The following is a 20,494-nucleotide window of genomic DNA, read 5'->3' on the forward strand; positions in this document are numbered from 1 at the left end:
AATGATTCAGTAATGACCAAAAGTGCAATATTGACCTTTATTCCCTGGTGGATTACTGTGTTTCACAGTCCAAATGGCAGGAAGTCTATTCTGTTCTGCAGAATGAGTGCAGCATTATTGAGTCAGCCTAGCCCTGTGGGAACCACACAAGTGCAGATCAGTGTAACAGAATATGTGGGTTAAATTTGGTTTCTGATGCTCTGGGAAACGAGAGCTGGCATGTCCTGGAACCCACACAGTTAGTGGGAGGATATTTGGGATGTTTTCTAAAAACACCCACATGCATTGATTTGTCTGTTTTTAAAGTAAATTGTGACTTGGGTCTAGCCCTGATGTAAATTGCTCTCATTTCTGTCACCCTGGGTTGCCTTTTCATTCACATTGTACTTCTGTGAACCTCAGGATGATAATCATAAAATCATGTTTCATAATAACCAATGGGCATGACTGTGTGTTTGGAAGCTGTCCATTTTCTTTAGCATACATGCTCTTATGTGTATATTGGTTAATCTATATATCCAAGAATCCTGTCTCCTTTATGCAATATGCCGTTCTTCTTCAGAAAATTGCTAGGTTGTTGTTATCTTAGAGGACTGATAATTTTTCTTTGGATTGGATTTCTGTGTAGGTTGTATTTCAGTGTTGTACCTCCCGCCCCCAAAAGCAGTAATTTAATTTGTAGCTAAATATAATTCCTGATTGCCTGCCTCAAGCAAAGCTGCATCATTATCCAGTAGTTCTGTATACCCCAAGTTGTTCTGCAAACCATCTTCGAAATAGTGAAGCTTTTCTCGGGGTTATGCCTTGCAGATTTGTTCTAAAATGCTTTTGAGAATTTTTTTTTTTTTTGAACTTTGTTATCTGTTGATAATGGTTCCTAACTTGTAGCACATTTCACTGCCCTTGTCCTGACTAAATGTGTCTGAGAGTAGTCCTTAGTAGTTCCCCTGCTCCCTCCTTATAGTTCTGAGTACTCTGGAGCTTTGTTTCCTGATGTTGATTGAAAAGAACCCTACATGCCTTTATCCCCAACTTTTGTGAGGGAGAAGCAGGAGGATCCAAATTCCAGGCCACCCTGGTCAACATAGTAAGTACCAGGACACAACAGGGCTACACAGGGGAAAAAAAAAAAAAATCAACAACAACAAAATGGAATTAACCATGCTACATGGGAAACCAGGATTATTGCCTTCCTTCCTGTGGGACTAATCCTGGCTGATAGCTCAACCTGGGAAAAATGGTAAGGCAGCTCAGGGTTTTTTCAGCTAAAATTAAGTAATACAGATACATGCCACCCACACAGCCACTCTGCTAAGGTCATGGCTATCTTTGATTTGGGTCTTGAGTAGTAGTTGGAATAGCAGCTTTCTCTGAGATGTTTCTTGGGAAGAACAGCAACTGCTACTGTGCGTGTAGGTAATTTAGTTGTATATAACTTGTTTATGAAGTTAGGAAACCCAGTTTCATCTGCTATCCACATTGGCTAAAGACTTCAGTGTGTTACGGAAACAAAACTGTTTCTTCAGTTACTTTAAAGATATAAACCCTATCACACAATGGACAGTACAAAATAGAGGCCACAGATGACTGGAGATCAGTATCAAGCAAAAATAAGTGACATGAGCCTCAGTAATAGCTGTAGGAAAAGGAATGTTGTTTATGCCATTACAGTGTCCCCCACCTTGTGAAACAGTCACTTCTGCTTTTCAGCCAGTTTGACTTTCTTGTGTCTTACCTCACACAGGTCATGTTTTAGTTTATCAGTTGCAGTTCTAATCTTCTGGGGATAATGATGATGTCATTGGCTTTTTTCTCCTATTTATCTTGCTGTTCTATGAAACACCTAGTTTTTCATGCGCTGCCAAGTGAGCAAGATCTGTGAGAAGAGTTGAGTGTGTGGCTTGTTTGGGGTAGCTATGGAGAGATTGGCTCTTTCCAGCCTGGAAGAGTAGAATTTGTCTTGGAAGCCTATGGAGTCACAGAAGGTATTTTGCTTTAAGGGCACCAGAAGCTGTCTGTTTTTCCATCCTGTAACAAGTCAATGTGATTTCCTGTGAACAGGCCCTTTGTGAACTCTGTAACAAGGGTTTCTGAATAATAGAAATGAGCCAGTTACAAGGCTAAACAGCTGTGATGCTTTTGTCAAAGATGCAGCTTTACCAAAGTGACAAATTAAAGCCCAAATGTTCTGCTTGGCAACAGTTGGGTCAAAACATTTAAATCATTAATTAGAAGGAACTGAAGGGTGGGGGGCAACTTACACAAATACATCACAGACTCAGACCTCATCTTAGAAAATGCAACTGAATTCTTTGGGGAAAAAATTAGGGCAACCCTCAAGTGGGGCCTGACAAGCTTGTCATTTGCAAATAAATCAAAAGACCATCATTGCAGGAAGGAGACCCAGTGAATAGAGTTGCTTTGTCATTCTTTGATGAGCCCTACACTCAAGCCTGCTATTAAAAATGAATGCATTCAAGAGGCTCTGCATTAAGAACATAAACAATTAAGGGCACTTGAGCTGGTCTGCTGAGAGCTGCTGAAGAGAAGAGATGGCAGAGTTTCTGCATTCTGCCTCCAGAGCCAGAGAATGGGAGCAATTAGTGTTGCTATCTCCACCCAGGCAGCCTTCAGTACTTGTTTTCTTTTTTTTTTTTTTTTTTTTTTTCCTGTTCTCCCTTCTTGTGACCCCTCCTTGTTTTCAGAGAGGGTGAGTATAAAGATGAGTAGTGAAAGAAAGAGTTGGGAAGGCTCAGGTTTAGCAAGTGGCTGCTAGGTGACAGGGAGAGGGAACATAAAGTTATTAACTGCAGTAACTGTGGTAAGTTTTGTAAAGTTGACCCATCAAAAGCTTTCTTTCATTTGGTGTTCTTTGTTTTGTATTAGTTACAAGTTTTAAGAAGGGGTACATTTGCATTGTCATGGGACTGGGTCACCTGAATAGTACCTGAGATTTTATACAAGAGGCAAGTGTGATCCTGGGTCCCTGGGTTTGTGCTCTTGTCTTGGTCTTGTTTTACAGAATTTTAAAAACGGCTTCTCACGTGTCACAGCAAGGTTTTGGATGTGCTGCCAGATTGTTCTGACCTTAAGAGTCCATTTCCAAGAGGATTTGGTTTGAAATTTAGAGAGAGCCAGGCTGGAGCTAACACAAGGTGCTGTGCCACTGTGAGGTAGTAGATGGTGGTAGATCGCAAAATGACCCTGAGTCCCCACAACTGCAGGAGCACCTGGGAACCCTAAGAAATAATTTCGAGTTTCCAGGCCTAGACCTCTGGCAGAACCCCTGGAGCTAAGATAACCCACAAACCAGGGCTGTTGCTTTGGGGTACAGCATATGCCTAACATGTACCCAGCCCTAGATTCCATCTCTGGAAGCAGGGGGTGGGGTGGAGCTTCCACCAGAACAATAATGACATCACAAGTACACTCCACATCCTTTAAATTTACAGTTTCTTTTAGGTTTTTCCAAGATGTCGTTAGTGATTTTATTGACAATTAAGCAAAAGTTTTGTCAGGTGTATTAAGTCTATCTAGTGTATTATTATTTTGGGTAGCATTGCCTATTCATGAGCATGTTGATAATACAACCAGGGGTTACAGTGTGAAGCCACAGAGTGGCAAATGCACTAAAGGTTCCTTTAGGGGATGGGAACACTGAATGAAATTTGCGATGCTGTGTACATAGACAGAGTTGTTGGGGACATTTGTATACTTGTAGCCTGAACTAACTTCAGGAACTGGAAATATTTTTATGGATTGTGTTCCACAAGTGTATAAGAGTGACTGATACTAATGTAATGTTCTTTGTAGTGAAGATACTGGCTATGGTTTGCTTGCTTATAGCTTGCAGTTCATAGTTGGAGTTATTTCTAAAATGCCTGTTCTTCCAGAACCACAAGAGTACAGTGACCTTGCTTTTATAGATTATAGGGTGTACTTGTGATGTCATTATTGTTCTGGTGGAAGCTCCACCCCACCCCCTGGCATTCATATACCCAGAGAGTCTTTCTCACCCCAAATGCCTCATTCCAGAAAACCTGTCATCAGTGCTGCTTCCTTCAGAGATGCTCACGACCACTCCCAGAGGATATTTAAACTGGCCCCCAGAAAACAGACACATAGTTTTTTTGTGTCTCTCTTCCCTATCTCCTCTCTTGGGGACTGGGAAATCAGTTTTATCCATTAAACCTGGGCTTTTTCTAGTTAACTTTGATTTGGCCTGATTTGGATTGCTTTATCAGCAGAAAGGCTTATGGGGTGAAGAAACTTTTCAGTTATTAGCTGAGGGGTGACAAAGCCTGTTTGGATTGTATGTCTACCTGTCTTCATTAGGGTTTCTATAGCTGTGAAGAGATACCATGACCACAGCAACCCCTATAAAGGAAAACATTTGATTGGGACTCGCTTATAGTTCAGAGGCTTAGTCCATTATTGTCATGGCAGGAAGCAAGGCAGCATGCTAGCAGACATAGTGCTGGAGCTAAGAGTCCCCACCTTGATCCAAAGGCAGCAGGAAGTGAAGTGAGACACTGGATCTGACTTTAGCATATATGATACCTCAAATCATGCCTCTATAGAGAAACACTTCTTCCAACAATGCCACATCCACTTCAACAGAGCCATACCTTCTAATAGCGGGAGCATTCTCTTTCAAACCAACACTACCCAATTGCATTGTTTTGCAAATAAAACTTGAGTTTATCAACTTTGGATATGGGGCTTCTCATGTTTCTTTACTCTGTTAGGAAATCATTTTCTTTCTTTTAAGTGTTGATGCCTATGTGTGTGCTTTAAGAATGGAGACAGAGAGAAAGGTATGCAAATGATATCAGGGATTGCCATGATAGCTACTGTCTGGGTTGTGGGGCCCACAGCTCTTACCTTTCTTAAATAATAAATACTGAATTGAAACAATAAATTAAGAGCAGTTTTCAGAAAGACTCTGAGGTTGAGGGAGTCACATACTCTTATTATACAGCATAATCACTTTTTATTTTAGATATCAGCTTACAACAACTGACTACACACATATCTTTTAAGAAAGGACATGCACACATGTGTATACACTGCTGCAAGGTTTCTGTTTACCCTCACTCCATCTAGTGAATGTATTGGCCCTTTTAGAATCATCATAAATATGGTTTTAATGGTTATTTGCCATGCCTGTAGTCCTTTAGTAGTAGATTTATCAGGAGGCATGTGTTAGGTTTCTCAAAAACTGTGGAATGGTTATAATGTGTTAAACTACTATTGAATCTTTATTTCCTCCTTTCCCCTTTTGCTTCAAAATAAGCTGTGCAGTGATTTTTTTTCATAATAGAATGCTTTTCAATTTGTACTATTACCTTATGATAAATTTTTAGCTATGAGGGGCTTTATTCTAGATTATAGATGATTTTCTGGTTCTAAAGGACTCTCTTATCTCATTTTTAAGATCAACTGTACTGGGAACCCAGCTTCACTCTGTAGCTGTGGCTGACTCCTCTCCTCCCTAGTGTTGAGATTTATAGTCATGTGCCACAACACCCAGTTTTATGGGGTGCATTCAGATTGTATTTGTACATGCTAGACAAGCAATTTTCCATCCTTAGTCCACACACACACACACACACACACACACACACACACACACACACACACACACATTATTTTAGTTAGAGTAAGTTCCAAATGACCCACCTTACTTATAACAAAAACTTACCAACACTTCATTTACTGTTTTTCTCTAGGCTTCAAGATTGGTTCAGGGAAACAGAATCAAAACAAAAAGAAAAAAAAAAACATAATCACTTTGGCTGCATTCAATGTAAGCACTACTTTTTAGGATCCTTCACTTTGTAATTTAATCCTCTTGGAAGTTTCACTTCCCTAAACTGACTTTGGGCAGATTGCCACAGGACTGCCTAGAGACCTATGGGCAATTATTCTCTCACAGTCCTTACCCTGCTTTGAGCTTCAAACGGTACTCATTATGCATTAACTTTGGGTGTAGTGGGGAAGTGTATGAGCCCTGGGGAGTGGGCTCTTTAGTCCTTGTAATTGGACAAAGTGTGAGGAGTTAGAGAAGAGAATGCTGAGCTTTTAGGAATTAGAATCCTGTAATTGTCATGTGCAGCTCCCCCAAGGACACACTTCAGTTTAAAAGCCCTATAGAACACTCTAGTTTTCTTCCATTGCTGGGCTTTGAGGTGTCTTGTGGTTTTAGCTCCTTGAAAGTATACATTTGTCCCTTTGCATCTTTGCTGTTTGGGTGGTATTAGGGATCAAACCCAGGGCTTTGTGTATGCTGAGAGTGTTCTGCTTTTTATCTATACCCCCAAATTCCTATGTACTGAATTGTTCATACATTGAGAGGCAGAGACAGTCAGAGTTCTCAAAGTTTGAGGCTAGCATTCCCAAGTACTGGGATTACACGCATGTGGCTCGACATTCAGCTAATGTCTGGCTGTTACCCTATTCATGGTCTCTTTTTGGTAAACACAGTGTTACTATACTGCTTTGTCATGATGGTTTGTCTGGTGTATCTTATCCATTGAGTTTAGGTGTACAGGGAGAACTAACTTTGTACTTACAGTCAAGTTTGACATTGATGATATGGTGAGTGTGAACTGATGATCAGTTTTAGTAGATCTGAGAGGGTAAAGTCCTGTCAGAATGTTTAGTGAAGTCCTGTCCTGTCTCCATCATGTTATATTGAGATGATTTGTTGGAGAATGTGGTTAGGAAAGTATATGACAGTTATATATATGCTTTTTAGCATATACATTTAGTTTATCAAATGACAGTGAGTGTGAGGATCTTAAAGAACACAGAGAAGACTGTGCTTATTGTATTTTGAGCAAAGGTACCTTTTAAGTGGACTCGAAGGAGGTCTTGAAGATTGGAAACCCTCTTAGGTTTGTATAGCACTTTGGAATGGAATATCTGTAGTTTATACATTAGTTCACTTGACTTTGATGGAACTCTGAGATAGAGTAGTGAAGTTCCTGTTACTCAGATAGCACACCTTTGATCTGGCAGTTGAATCTTAACTTGGGGACCCCTGATACTGGTTTGCTGAGGTGTGAATCTAAATTTTGGGGTTATGGTACCTTTCATAAGGGTAAATCAGTATGGGGAGCAAATATGAATAAGGAACATAAAAGATGGGTGAATTAAACCCTTGCCTCTTCCTACCTTAATGGGGACAGGTGGTCTAGAGAGTGAGACTTATTCTGAGAACTTGACTTGGCATTTCTGAGTAGGGAGTGGGAGCAATGGCTCAGTGGCTAAGAGTGCTTGCACCATAATCACAAAGAATGGAGTTTGATTCTCCCCTCCACCCCCACCCCCGTGCACACACACACTGCTGCCCTCCATGTTTTGAAGGGAAGGAAAAGGAATATTTTAGGAAGTGTGGATGTTGGGAGTGGGGATGCTGTTCACAGAACTCACAAACTCACTGTTAGGCATGTGGCATTCTCACTTTGAGAAGGAAGGTGCTCTTGTTAATATCTGTGGACAGAGCTGTGCAGCTCAGTGACTTGTAAGTAGAAGCAAGTAAGAAGACGACTTGATTGAGTTTTCCTGGTTTTCTGTTCATATGATTTAAGGTTGGTTTAGAGACCTGGCAAAGGGGGAGGGGTGGGGGACCACTGAGGTAAGTTTTCTCCTCCTGCTCTGTGTCCTTGACCTTAGTACTTTTGTCTGCTTTAGCCTTCTGTGTTATGGAATTGCAGTCTGCTGCCATCACATATAGCTCAGAGAAGGGCTTAATGTTCTTCTGACTGTGTTCAAGTTTACCTTGATGCTCTTTAATGTAGTAACACATACTCCTATTAAGGATGAGGATTTTGAGTTTTGTAAACCAGAGTTAATTTCAACTAGATAAATTAGTATAAAGAGAATGGCTGTGGCAACAGAGAAACAAACTACAAATAGTTTATATAATCTTAATGTGTTTTGATCCTTAACCTAAAATTCAGAAACAGCTGAAGAAAGTTCATCAGTTTGCTCATGTAACTGAACATTATAAGCAGCAGGAAAACCCATATTAGGCAAAGCTGGAAGATACATGGCAGGGTAGGTATGTTGATTAGTTTTTTATCAACTTGACACAAGGTAGAGCTAATCTGGGAAGAGGGAGCCTCTATTGAGAACATGTTTACATCAGATTGGCCTGTAAGCAAGTCTGTGGGGGTATTGATTAATGATTGATGAGGGAGTGCCCAACTTACTGTGGATGCTTCCACCCTTGGGTCCTATATTGTATAAAAAGCAGGCTAAACAAGCCATAGGGGACAAACCAGTAAGCAGTTTTCCTCCATGATCTCTGCTTCAGTTCTTGCCTCAAGATTCTTTGAGTTCCTGCCCTGACTTCCCTCAGTGATGTTTAAATAAACCCTTTCTTCCTCTAGCCGCTCTTGGTCATGGTGTTTATCCCAGCAACATAAATCAAAGAAGAACATCAGGCAAGCCAATGAAGGATAGTATTTATATTTATTTTAAAGAATGTCTTCATAGACAGGGTGTAAACATGAACAGAAAAGGGAGAAAAGAGAAAAACAGTAGATCAGTACATATCATTAGACTTCAGAAAGAATCCAAGTAATACAAATAAAAATGATGCAGAAAACCTGTTTGGATAATGATTTAAAGATGTCTAGAAAATCCATTATTGACATGGGCAGGAAAGCAGGCACTTTCATTCATAGAGCTTTTCTCCTGGGCAGTTTGGCAGCATGCTTCACAATCGAAAAGGCATACACACTCTAACCCAAGCTCAGGGGGTGTTCATGTATTCCCTTTAGAGATCTATATTGAACATTATTTGGCACAGAGTATGGAGTAGTGGAAAATTGAATAAAACATCAGTGTCTTCTGGTGTCATTGCTTAGATGTCTGACTGCTCACAGAGTGGAATATGTTGATATACTCAGTACTGTCTGTTTATTGACTGGGCAGTTGTTTCTTAAATGGAAAACAGATTATAGAAAGGGGTTGTGTGGAATGGGAGCTGTTGGTTGTAAAATGTGTTCTCTTACATTGGGCTTCGTAGCTGACATGAGAGACTGGAATGATGTGGCCCAGGGACACCTAACACACTTGTTACTGTTTCTGGATGATGTATTTATTGTTATTTCAGTTTTCTGTCATGCTTCTCCATCCATGTACCACTGTTGTGCATGTGTTACATGTTCAAAGTGAGTTGTGACACTTTTTACCTTCTACATTTTGCCCTGTTGGGGATCATACTAAGGTACTTGTACACATCAGGCAAGTATCTTACCTCTGAGCTACATTTCTAGCCAAACATATACCACTTAAAACAACAACAAAAACAGAAACAAACAAAAAAAAAGGTTTATTTTAGGAATTTATGTGTTTCATTGTTTTGCTGACAGTGGTGTATTTATGCCACATTCATGGCTGGTGTTCATAGAGACCAGAGGGCATAGTGTTCCAAGGCACTGGAGTTTCAGGTAGCTGGGAGCCACCGTGTAGGTGTTAGGAACTAAACCCTAGATTTCTGTAAGCACAACCAGTGCTTTTAGCCACTGAACTGTCTCTTTAGTCCCACATTGGAAATCTTTAAGTGCATTGTGAAAGAGAAAGAACAGAATGATGCTAAACTGTGCGGAAGGTGGGTAATGAGTACGACTCAGGGCATCTCTATCCTTGTATGGGTGTGTGCATGCATGTGCATGAGTGTTCCTATGTATGTTGTATTGTGTAGCTACCAAAGGAAAGGGGAGCTTATTTGCCTGTGCTCTGTGGCAGAGTCCTGATTATGAGTTGCCTACCTTGAGTGAATGAGTGATTGTGATAAATAACTTGTACAGTCCTCACTGATTTATGTTTTGCACTTGGCACAGCTGCTCTGGTTTTGCCCCGTTGGCTAAAGAAGGTCATGGGTTTGCTCCATACACAAATCATATCCTCTTAATGTAGTCTGTAATGCCATTCCAGTGGTGATCAAGAGAATTGTCTTGGTCTAAACCCAGTCCCATGAAACCAAAGAGCTTGGCTGCTCATGAACAAGAATCAAGTTGGAAGACAAAAGGCAACTCTTACATATACTTCATTGTAAGGTTCTTGAAGGTTCCTGCTTTAATTTCCTTTGTTCTGTGTCATGGACATGACCTGTTTCTTCTCTTGATCCTTTCCTCTACTTCTATCTCTTTTCTTCTTTTTGGTCTTAAATACCTTGGGTTGGCCTTGAAATTGCTATGAAGTATAAGACCTTGAACTCCTCCAACTTCCTTGTCTTCCATCATACTCAGTAATCAAACCTAGGTCTTCATGTATCCCGTCAACTGAGCTACATCTCCACCCTCTTGATCTTTTCTATTGCCTAATCTAGTAATAAAGGCAGTATTTATTAGGTCTAGATAGAAAATGATGAAATAATAAAGGCCATTGTTGGGATTCTTTCTGGGACCTTATTCCCCCCTCCCTTTTCATCTGCCCTCCTCCTCTCCTTTTTTTCCCTCTTGTTTTCTTTGTTCTTTCCAGGATTGATCTATCGATCTGTCCAACTATCTGTCTGTCTGTCTATCTGTCATCTATCTATCATTTTAAGCTAAGCAGGGACTCTGCCTGCTTTATTTACATAGACTTGAGATAGCCACTCAGAACACCTATTGTGCTTAGCTGATCCAGGGCCTTGTCAGCAAGGTCTTGGTATTTGGGGACACTTACCACATTTACTCAATATGTCATGACTTGTCATACTCTAGACTGAGTTCTGTTATTAGTAATATATTTTATGGTTTATTTACCTTTTTGAGATAATGAATGTTAAAGTTGTTGGGGGAAGTAAGTAAAATCATTTCAAACATTGATTCTCTGTGAATACTGAACTTGGCAAAAAAAATATTTGAAGCCATTGTAACTGGTGTAAGCATAATGAACTTTGTAAGCATTTTTAATTTATACGTTTTATTTTTTAAAAAGAATTTCCTACTTATTTTGATATATATATGTATGTATATATATATATATATATATTATATATATATATATATATTTACCTCCCCTTCCTCTCTCAGATTTTTCCCTGCTTACCTAACTTCCTGTTCTTTCTCTGAAAGAAAAAAGAACAATGAAATAAGGGAAAAACCAACCAAAGAAGCACCATGGTGTTCATTTGGTGTTAACCAATTACTACTGAGCATGGGGCCTAACCTGGAGTGTGCTTGACTAGTTCCACTCCATTGAAGTTTTTTTTTTTTTGTTTGTGTGTGTGTGTGTGTGTGTGTGTGTGTGTGTGTGTGTGTGTGTGTGTGTCTGGGATCTTTGTCTTGAAATTGTTTAGGTCTTGTGAGTGCTACCGAAGTCCCTTTGCATTCGTGTATATGCACCATTCCTATTCTGTCTATTTTCCTTGGAGTGATCCACCAACCTTGGCTCTTAGGTTCTCTCCATTCTTCTGCACAGATTCCTGAGCTTGGAGGAGAGGGATTTAATGAAGACATCCCTTTTTTTTGTTTGTTTGTTTTTTGTTTTTTGTTTTTCGAGACAGGGTTTCTCTGTGTGGCTTTGGAGCCTATCCTGGCACTCCTCTGGAGACCAGGCTGGCCTCGAACCTCTGCCTGGTTCTGCCTCCCAAGTGCTGGGACTAAAGGCATGTGCCACCAACACCCGGCAAAGACATCCCTTTTAGAGCAGAGTGCTCCAAAATCTCTCACGTTTTGCACACTGTCCAGTTGTGGGTCCCTGTGTTAATTGGTATCTACTGCAAGAAGAAGGTTCTGATACTCTTTGGGTATAGCAAGATATCATTAGGAGTCAGGTTATTGCCTGTTTAGTCATATTATTGTTCGTTTTGTGGAATAGGAGGTACTTGAACTTGTTAACAGTGTCAGGCATGTGTTCCATCTCATGGAATGGGCCTTAAATACATAGAAGAGTGGTTGGTTAGTGTCTTACTTAGAGTTTCTGTCACTGTGATAGAACACTATGAACAAAAGCAACCTAGAGAAGAAAGTGTTTATTTCAGCTTACAGAGGGAAGCCAAGGTAGAGACTCAGACTTGGTGGGCACCCGGAGTCAGGTGCTGATACAAAGGCCATGGAGAAGTGCTGCTTACTGGCTTGCCCCTCGTGGCTTGTTTTTAGCCTGCTTCTTGCAGCACTCAGGAACAAAGTGCCCAATGGTAATACCACACACACACACAGTCAGCTGAGCCCTCCCAATCATCAATCAAGAAAGTTTAGCATATGTTTTTCTATAGGCCAGTCTGGCTGGGGCCGTTTTCTCAGTTGAGATTCCCTCTTCCAAAATGTGTAAAGTTTATATAAAAATATTCAGCACAGTTGCTCTTTTAAATTTGTGTCATTATTGTACCAGTGCATCTTTTTACAGGCAGCTCTCTATTACAGGTTTCTGGGTTTGTGATGGAATGAGATTGATTGCTATTCACCTCCAGTAGTGCTTATAGTACCTTTGAATACTAGTCAGTAGCAGTGAAACTTCTAGTTGGGCACCAGCTTCACTTCTCCTTTGATGACATAAGCAAGTGTATCTTCAGCAATAAGGTATCACCACCAGGTTTTACATGGTAACCAGCAGCCTTGGCAATATCCTGTAATATTTGGGGAGATCTGTGGAACCCCTTTAGCCACCTTAAAAAGATGTAACCCATTCTTGTTACTGGAGCTTTTATTTGGCAACATACGATGTCTACTTGGGTAATGTTTCCCTACTATATGACAACTCCATTTAGATTCCTTTTATATGTGTATATATTTTAGGAAGTGTCTGTAGTAGTAGATTTCCATATGGTGTTTTAACAGGTCTTTAGTGATAATCATCCCCCCCATTCTATTTTCTACTCTGCCTTCCCCTCCTTCCCCATTTAATCCTATTCTAGTTTCCCTTTTATCCCTTTATGACATTGTATTTTATTTTCCCTTCCTTCAAACATCCCCTTCCCTGTTCATCCTTGATCCCTTCCTAGCTAACCTCTGGGTATTCTGAATGAAATACACATATCTAAAACTTACAAGTTGACATTCAAAACGATTGTTTCTGTCTCTATCCATTTTATTTTTTTCAAGAGCTGAATAATAGTCCATTGTTTAAAGGTATCACATTTTCATTTTCCATTTCTCATTTGATGGGCATTGAGGCTGTTTCCAGTTTCTAGCTATTATGAATATAGCAGCAGTGAACATGGATAAGCAAGGATCTGTGTAGTAAGATGCAGTCCTTTGGGTGTATGCCCAAGGGTGGTATTGGTGGATCTTGTGGTAGATCTATTCTCAGCTTCCTGAGGAACCTGTACAAGGTTGCACTCCTAGGAATAAGTGTTCCCCTTTCCACTAATCTTCACCATTATTGGCTGTCATTTATTTTATTAATTTTGGCCATTCAGACTGCTGTATGATAAAATCTCAAAGTAGTTTTAATTTGCAGTTCCCTGATGGCTAACGAAGTTGAACATTTTATAAGTATTTCTCAGCCTTTTGTGTTTCTTTTGGGAACTTTTCATTCTTTGTCATATTTTTTTTTTTTAAATTGGGTTTTCTTAACCCATTCAGTGGGTTGAGTTCTTGGTCTATTCTAGATACTAAACTTCTGCTATATGTTTTTTTGGTTTTTCGAGACAGGGTTTCTCTGTGTAGCTTTGGAGCCTATCCTGGCACTCGCTCTGGAGACCCGGCTGGCCTCGAACTCACAGAGATCCGCCTGCCTCTGCGGCCTGAGTGCTGGGATTAAAGGCGTGCACCACCAACACCCGGCTATATATATAATTCTTAGAGAATTTTATTCTTGAGGCTACCTAGCTCCTTGTTCAGTTGATGGTATTCTTTGCTTTATGGAAACTGCAGATTCATGAGGTTCCATTTATTGTTGGTTTTAATGTTTGCACTGTTCAGAAAGTCTTTTCCTGTGTCAATAATTTCAAGCCTATTTCCTACCTTCTCTTCTACCATATTGAATGTATCTGGTCTTTTGTTGAGGTCCTTGATCCATTTGGAGTTGGGTTTTATGCAAGGTGATACAAATGGGTCTGTTTTCATTGTTCCATACCTACCTATGCAATTTGGTCAGCACCATTTGTTAAGATATGGTCTTACTTCCAGTGTGTATTTTTGGTTTCTTTGGTGTTGTGTCCAGATCTTCAGTTCTTTGCCATTGATCAGTAGTATATCACTTTTCCTTACTATTGTTATTACTCTATAGTATAGTTTTAAATCTGGGATAATGATACCTTTGGCAGTTTTCTTATTCAGCATTCTTTTCGATATCTTAGTTTTATGTGTGTATTTGTATGTTTCCATATGAAGCTTAAGATTATTTTTTAATTTCCCTGAAGAATTTTGTTGAGGATTGCATTCACTCTATAGAAAAGCAATGTTAATCCTACTGATCCTTAAATGTCTTCTTCAATGTCTTACAGTTTTTATTATATAAGTTTTTTTGCTTACTTGATTAGAGGTATTACAATATATTTTTTGAGGCTATTGTGAAAAGTGCTGTTTCTCTGATTTCTTTCTTAGTATATTTGTCATTTGTATATAAGAAGGTTACTGGCTTGTGTGTGTTAATTTGTAATCCTGCTACATTGCTGAAAATTTTTACAGCTGTAGCAGTTTCCTGGTGGTGTCATTAAGGTCTTTTATAAATCCTATTGTCTACAAATAAGGACAACTTCTTTCCCTTGACCTCTTCCAGTTGTCTTATTGCTATAGGTAAGGCTTTGCACACTGTGTTTAACAGGTTTGGAGAGAATGGACTTCCTTGTCTGGTTTGTGATTTTAGTAGGAGTGCTTTGTTTTTCTGTGTTTAGAGTGATGTTGCCTGTGGGCTTGCTGTAAATTGCCTTTGTTATGTTGAGATATGTCCAAGGTATCCCTTTTTCTCTAGGACCTTTTATCAGGAAGGGATGTAGGATTTTATCAAAGGTCTTTTTATGAGTGGTGGATGTAAGTTAACATACAAGAAATAATGGGCTGTAGTATGACATTTTCATGCATATGTGTAATTATATTTTATGGATTCATTCCCCTTGGCCACCCTCACTTATGACCCCTGCCCTGCACCTTCTTGCTGGTCTTTTTACAACCCCCTAGTTGTGCTTTAATGTCACATATTCTATTAACCCCTCTACCCCCTGCAAGGTCTCTTCCTTCTTGATCATGATTCCTTTGTACTTTAGCTCCCATCCCCCCCCCCACACACACACACACGCCATATATGCCACACACATGAACATGTACTTTTCTGCAGATGTTCTGATGTCATCTACCATTATGGTTGCACAAAATTCTATTGTGTATATAAACCACATTTTCTTTTATCTGTTCATCTGTTGATGGACATATACATATAGGCTGGTTCCTGGCATTTGTGAATGTGAAATTATATGTGGTTCATTGACTTATCTAAAAGTGTTGAGGTGGCTCAGGCAGTAGTAGTATTTTCAGTTTTTTGATGTATATCCACACTTTGTAGCAACTGCAGCAAATTCATTTGCACCAGCATTGTATAGTGAAACAATGAGATGGTGTCAATAGCCCCTTTCTTCTGTTTTGGATGTTTGCATCTTTAAAATCAACGTTGCTTAGACATCGTGGTTTTTTTATACCACTCTTGAGTAAACTTGCTGTAACTGTAAAAATTTCCCACAGTATACTCTCAATGAGAAAGTGTTAGGGGCTTACCAACTCCAGGTTGAATTGACCATATAACCTAAACCACACAGATTTTCCTGATTCAAATACTCCTTAATTTTTATTTTTAATTAAAAATTATGTATATGGTGTTTTGCCAGTATGTATGTCTGTGCACCATGTGTGTGCCTGGTAACCACAGAGGTTATAAGAGGTCATGGGAGCTGGAATTACAGCTGGCTGTGGACCACCATGTGGGTGCTAGGAGTGAAACATGGGTCCTCTGGGGGAGCAGCCAGTGCTTTTAACCTGAGTCATCTCTCCAGCTCCATCATTATCTTTTAAATGACCAGTAAAATGTGCACTGATGCCCAGGCTATAGGGAGCCCTGCTATCTACTGTTTATCTCCAGGTAATTATTGGTACGATGGCTTAAGGAAACACTTTTTTTGTTCCCTGGAGTAAGAGTTGAAGACTTAAGTTTCAACTTTCTGAATTGACTCGGAGGTGTTCTAAACATGTATGTGGCTTTGTCTTTGTAGACTGAAATCGCCAAGAGATTGAATACCATTTGTGCACAAGTCATCCCATTTCTGTCTCAGGAAGTAAGTAAAATGTTCAGCTGTTAAAGTGCAATTACATTGCTTCTCTGTTTGCAAATTAGCCAGTTTTAAGATGTTAATTCTATCACAAGGAACAGGTGGGCAGAACATCTGTGATATTTGAAGTGTGTCAATCCTGTCCTTCTGTCTAAGGCATCCAAGGGCAGGCTGCTCAAGGGATGGTAGTATCTCAACCCCAAATAATAATAAAATAATAATAATACTATAATAGTACTATTATTATATTGTTATTACTATTATTATTATTGGACTTTTGCACAGTGACTATCAAACATAGAGATGGCTTTGGGGTATGTGTGTGCGCATGTGTCTGTCTTGTCTGTGTATATCTCACTATGACTTGGAACTCATTAGATAGAACAAGCTGGCCTCAAATTCAGAGATCTGTTTGCCCCTGCCTCTTCAGTGCTTGGATTTAAGGCCTGTGCCACCAATCCTGGCTGCGCATGTGTTTAAGTAATATGTGCTTGATATGATTCAGGCACCCTTTTGTTTTTTTTTTTTGAGCTGACTTGAAAGTGACTGCATTGGGGTTGATCTATATGAAAAGAGGCCCTTAATTTATCATTTGCATTCCATGGAGAGAGTAGATGGTAATCATCATAAACATAAAATGAGTGTTCATATGTTTTTTACTCAGAGTCATAAACATAGATAAGCCATGTGGTTTGAGTTGATTTTAACAATTTTAGAGGGAGCCCTTCATGGGAGTCATTGGAGATTGATTCAGCATTGTATTTCAGTTTTGCTTTGTAAGTTTTATCTTCTTTCTGGGTATGGGGGAATAATGTGTTTTCAGTATGTAAATACAAATGTATGTTGCCTTGGGGGAAGGCCTGGCTGGTGGCAGGTTAGGGTTGGCTGTAGAGCACCCTGAGCTCCTACTGATTTGCTGTCAGCTTTCAGTGGCTTTAGCCTCTACTAGCCTCTTCAAATTGACTGTAGCTATATTGTAATTATGTGTAGAATTGGGGAGTGGGCAAGGTGAGTTTTCATTCTCTAAATTGAAAACAGAACTTTCTTTCTCCTTGAAGTACCAAAAGGCTAAAACAAAATAATAGAAAGAATTCCCATAGGTTTTTTTTTTTTTTTTAAATAAGATGATGAGTCTAGATTTTTTTTTAGTCAAAGAAATCACTAACCGATGATGCTTTTAGTAGCAAGATGGGTGTTTGAATTGTTATGAACGCCATGTGTCCTAAATGCACCACTGTAAACTATTGTGAGCTAGGACAACCCTCTCTGCCCTGGTCTCTGTAATATCTATCCAGAGACTCTAGTTCACCATTCTTGATGTCCCTTCTGATATTTACTAGTGATGACAGGAAGGCTTCAGAAATAAATGGTAGCTCCATCCCATTTCCCTCCTTTTTGTTTTGTAAAGTGACACATGCATGAGGACCTGCTATCTGTGTTTGTTGTCAGAATGAACAGGGAAATTCTTAGCTGTTGCTAACACATTTTCTTCTCCTTGTTTTCAAAGCATCAACAACAGGTGGCCCAGGCTGTCGAACGTGCCAAACAGGTGACCATGGCAGAGTTGAATGCCATCATCGGGGTACGTGGCCTACCAGGTCTACCTCCTACAGTGTGTATCATCAGCTTTCATTTCTTTATGGTTTGATGGCATAATACACAAACACACATACAACTAAGTTTGTGTAACTCAGAGATGACTTATTTGAGGGTCAAAGGGTGGGGTGAAAGGGGGGTCTGTGTATATGTGGAGATAATTAGGGAAGAGGACATGTTAGCACAAGGAGGATGAGAAGAAGACAGATACCTCTTCTAGAGCCTGTGATACTTAAAACCAACCTTTCTGGTAGAGGCTGTAGATCAGTTTCTGACCATTTCCCTTGCTTCTGTCTAGTACCGTTCCACCACAGTAAGGTTAGTATAGGACTCTGAATTATTCCCAGAGTTGCCTTTGCCTTTGCTTTCTAGGACACTGGAACCTGTGTGGTGGTTTGATACTTCTTTCTTGTGCCCCTTTCATGAATTTTAAAATGGCATACCAATGAAAAGCTCCCTCTCCAGGGAAGGAGTGTTAATTGTCTGCCCTAGTGCTCTGTGACCTTTCAGGGTTCAGGTCTCCTCTGGAGTTTAGCCATCTCTTCTTGCTGGTGAAGCTGGTTTCTGTTGTCAATCACAAGTCATTTGTTCTGCATTAAGGGATCTAGTGAACCAGGCATTCTGTCTCTTTCTTTGCTGGCGTTTGGCCCCACCCACTTTAGGACCTAAGGTGGTTCTCATGTGCTTTGCCCTTTTTAGACTAAAGGAAAGAAGTGGCTGAAATTGAGGGGCGGGGGTCCCTTTATTTTATTCATATGTGAGTTCCTCGAATGGATTCAAAATCACTCATTTATCAATTTATGTTAATTGCTTGTGAGAAGATGCCCTGCTGGTCTTTATACTTCCCTCAGACACTTTGTAATGATAATTAGACATGCTGCTGTAGGGATTAAGAGTGCCATAGTCCAGTGCTGTGACAGACAATGGAACCAGTTAATCTATCAAGGTTTAAAATTACATCCCCACTGGAGATGGGAAAAACACAAGAGCCAAGGAGGATTAAAGAATGAGCCTCAGCTTGAAAACCCTCCTTTCATCAGTTTCTCAATTGCAGATCTGCAGTTGGGGTGCCTGTGGTAAGCTATTGGCAGTCAATTAGGTGAAATAAACTGGGAGGGTGACCTTCATTTCCTTTTAATAGCTTTTTCCTCCACAAACCAGGGAGCTTCAGTGGATTTTCAGCTTAGATTTTATTCAAGCCGCTTTATTGCACTTGACAGCTTAGCTCTGCATAAACAGTTCTCCCTCCTTCCCCCAGGTCTGGGCTCTCTTGTCTTTCTTCCCCTTCTGTATCACATTTTTGACTGTTACTTAGTGGGCTCTCTAATCACATTCAACAAAAAACACAATTATGCCTGCATTTGTGTGCTGCCTTCTCTACTCTTTTCTTGTGTAATGAATTGCTTTATTTCAGAGATCAAATCAAATATTCACTGGCATTTTTGCACTTACTGTGTTTGATTAGAAGAGACTAATAGTGATTGTACTTGTAGCTGGAACAAGGAATTTTTTTTTTTTAACCCAAATGAATGAGGATGGAAAAGCCTGTTTTGATTAAAAGAAAACATATGCAAAGTAGATCTCAAGGGCCCTGTTCAACTTTGTGGGACATGTTTGTTTTCTGATAGGCCCTGAATTTTTACATGTAATTTTTTCTGGTTTTTCTCTGGCAGTACTGGGGATTGAACCTGGAGCCTCACACATACTAGGAACACACTCTGCAAGTGAGCTACATACCCAGCTATGTGTAAATTTTTCAGGAATAAAATGCTAGTTTTGAGTTGTCAAAGGCATTGCCCAGACCCTGAGTGTCTTTGGATCTACATTTCAGGAGGGGGAAATGTATTAGCCGATATTTATAGTTAGTATTTATTTTGAATGTAATCAGAAAATAAGAATAGGTTATTTTAGAAGAGTGGATACCTTCCAAATTTTATGAATGGCTTTAGTTCAGGAAAACATGTTGAGATTATCAAGACCCATTAGCTTTGATAGTTTAGCAATAATAACCCAAGTTGGTGAATTGGGCCCAGTGCAAGAGTTAATGCATCATGGTGTGTTCAGTATTTTATCATACGCAGTTTTTAATCATTCAAATGGTGGGATCTGCATATTAATTTATGACAGGCTCTTTGAAAGTTTGCAGTGATCAGAAATAGCCCCTGCCTTTAGCTTCATGCTTTGGCATATGCTTGATATTTGCTTGAAAAGAATTGCATGCATCCTGGAAAATCGAAGTAGCATAAAATTGGGCTGACAATTCTGTGGACCTTTGCATCCCTTCATTGCACATGCAGTGTGCCAGCTTTGTCTGGCCAGAGGGGAGGAAGCACTGGGAGACTGTTCATACAGCAGCTGTGCAGAGAAAATGCAGCCTGTTTGATAGCAGCTGTCAGTATTGTTCTGGGATGGGTTAGGGTGAAGAACAATGAGAGAGGCCAGGCTCTTCATCTTCATTGACTTTCAGACTAAGAAAAGAAAAGGTTTAGATGTCTATTTCAAGTGTGAAAGATCATGAAAGAGAACCCTTTAAAATGCAAATAGACTGAAACCCTCACCTTCCCTTTAAGGTACAATCAGGGCCCTTATGGTTTGCTTGACAGGGCTAAAGATATTTTGTTTTAGCAAAGTAGCTTGGGTTTGTCAAGGACACCAAACTCTTGGTGAGCTCAGCTTGCATTCTTGGCCTCTGAGTGC

The 20,494-nt window shown here is 39.9% G+C and overlaps 1 protein-coding gene across 14 annotated transcripts in view; it reads left to right on the forward strand.

Moving 5' to 3' along the window:
- Tle1 (TLE family member 1, transcriptional corepressor) overlaps positions 1 to 20,494 on the forward strand; it is a 92,200-nt gene that overhangs the window by 16,132 nt on the left and 55,574 nt on the right. For 7 of the 14 annotated variants that reach the window (XM_027400251.2, XM_035439840.1, XM_035439839.1 and 4 more), the window contains exons 5-6: positions 16,145 to 16,207; positions 17,709 to 17,783. The exons of 2 other annotated variants lie outside the window; for them this stretch is intronic. In XM_027400251.2, coding sequence (XP_027256052.1) covers positions 16,145 to 16,207; positions 17,709 to 17,783 — 138 coding nt within the window. Of the gene's footprint in view, positions 1 to 16,144; positions 16,208 to 17,708; positions 17,814 to 20,494 lie in introns of all 14 variants that reach the window. 5 more of the 14 variants (XM_035439841.1, XM_027400239.2, XM_027400241.2 and 2 more) reach the window with 1 other exon arrangement.

This window comes from Cricetulus griseus, chromosome 2 (genome assembly GCF_003668045.3).
Source record: "Cricetulus griseus strain 17A/GY chromosome 2, alternate assembly CriGri-PICRH-1.0, whole genome shotgun sequence".
NCBI lineage: Eukaryota > Metazoa > Chordata > Mammalia > Rodentia > Cricetidae > Cricetulus > Cricetulus griseus.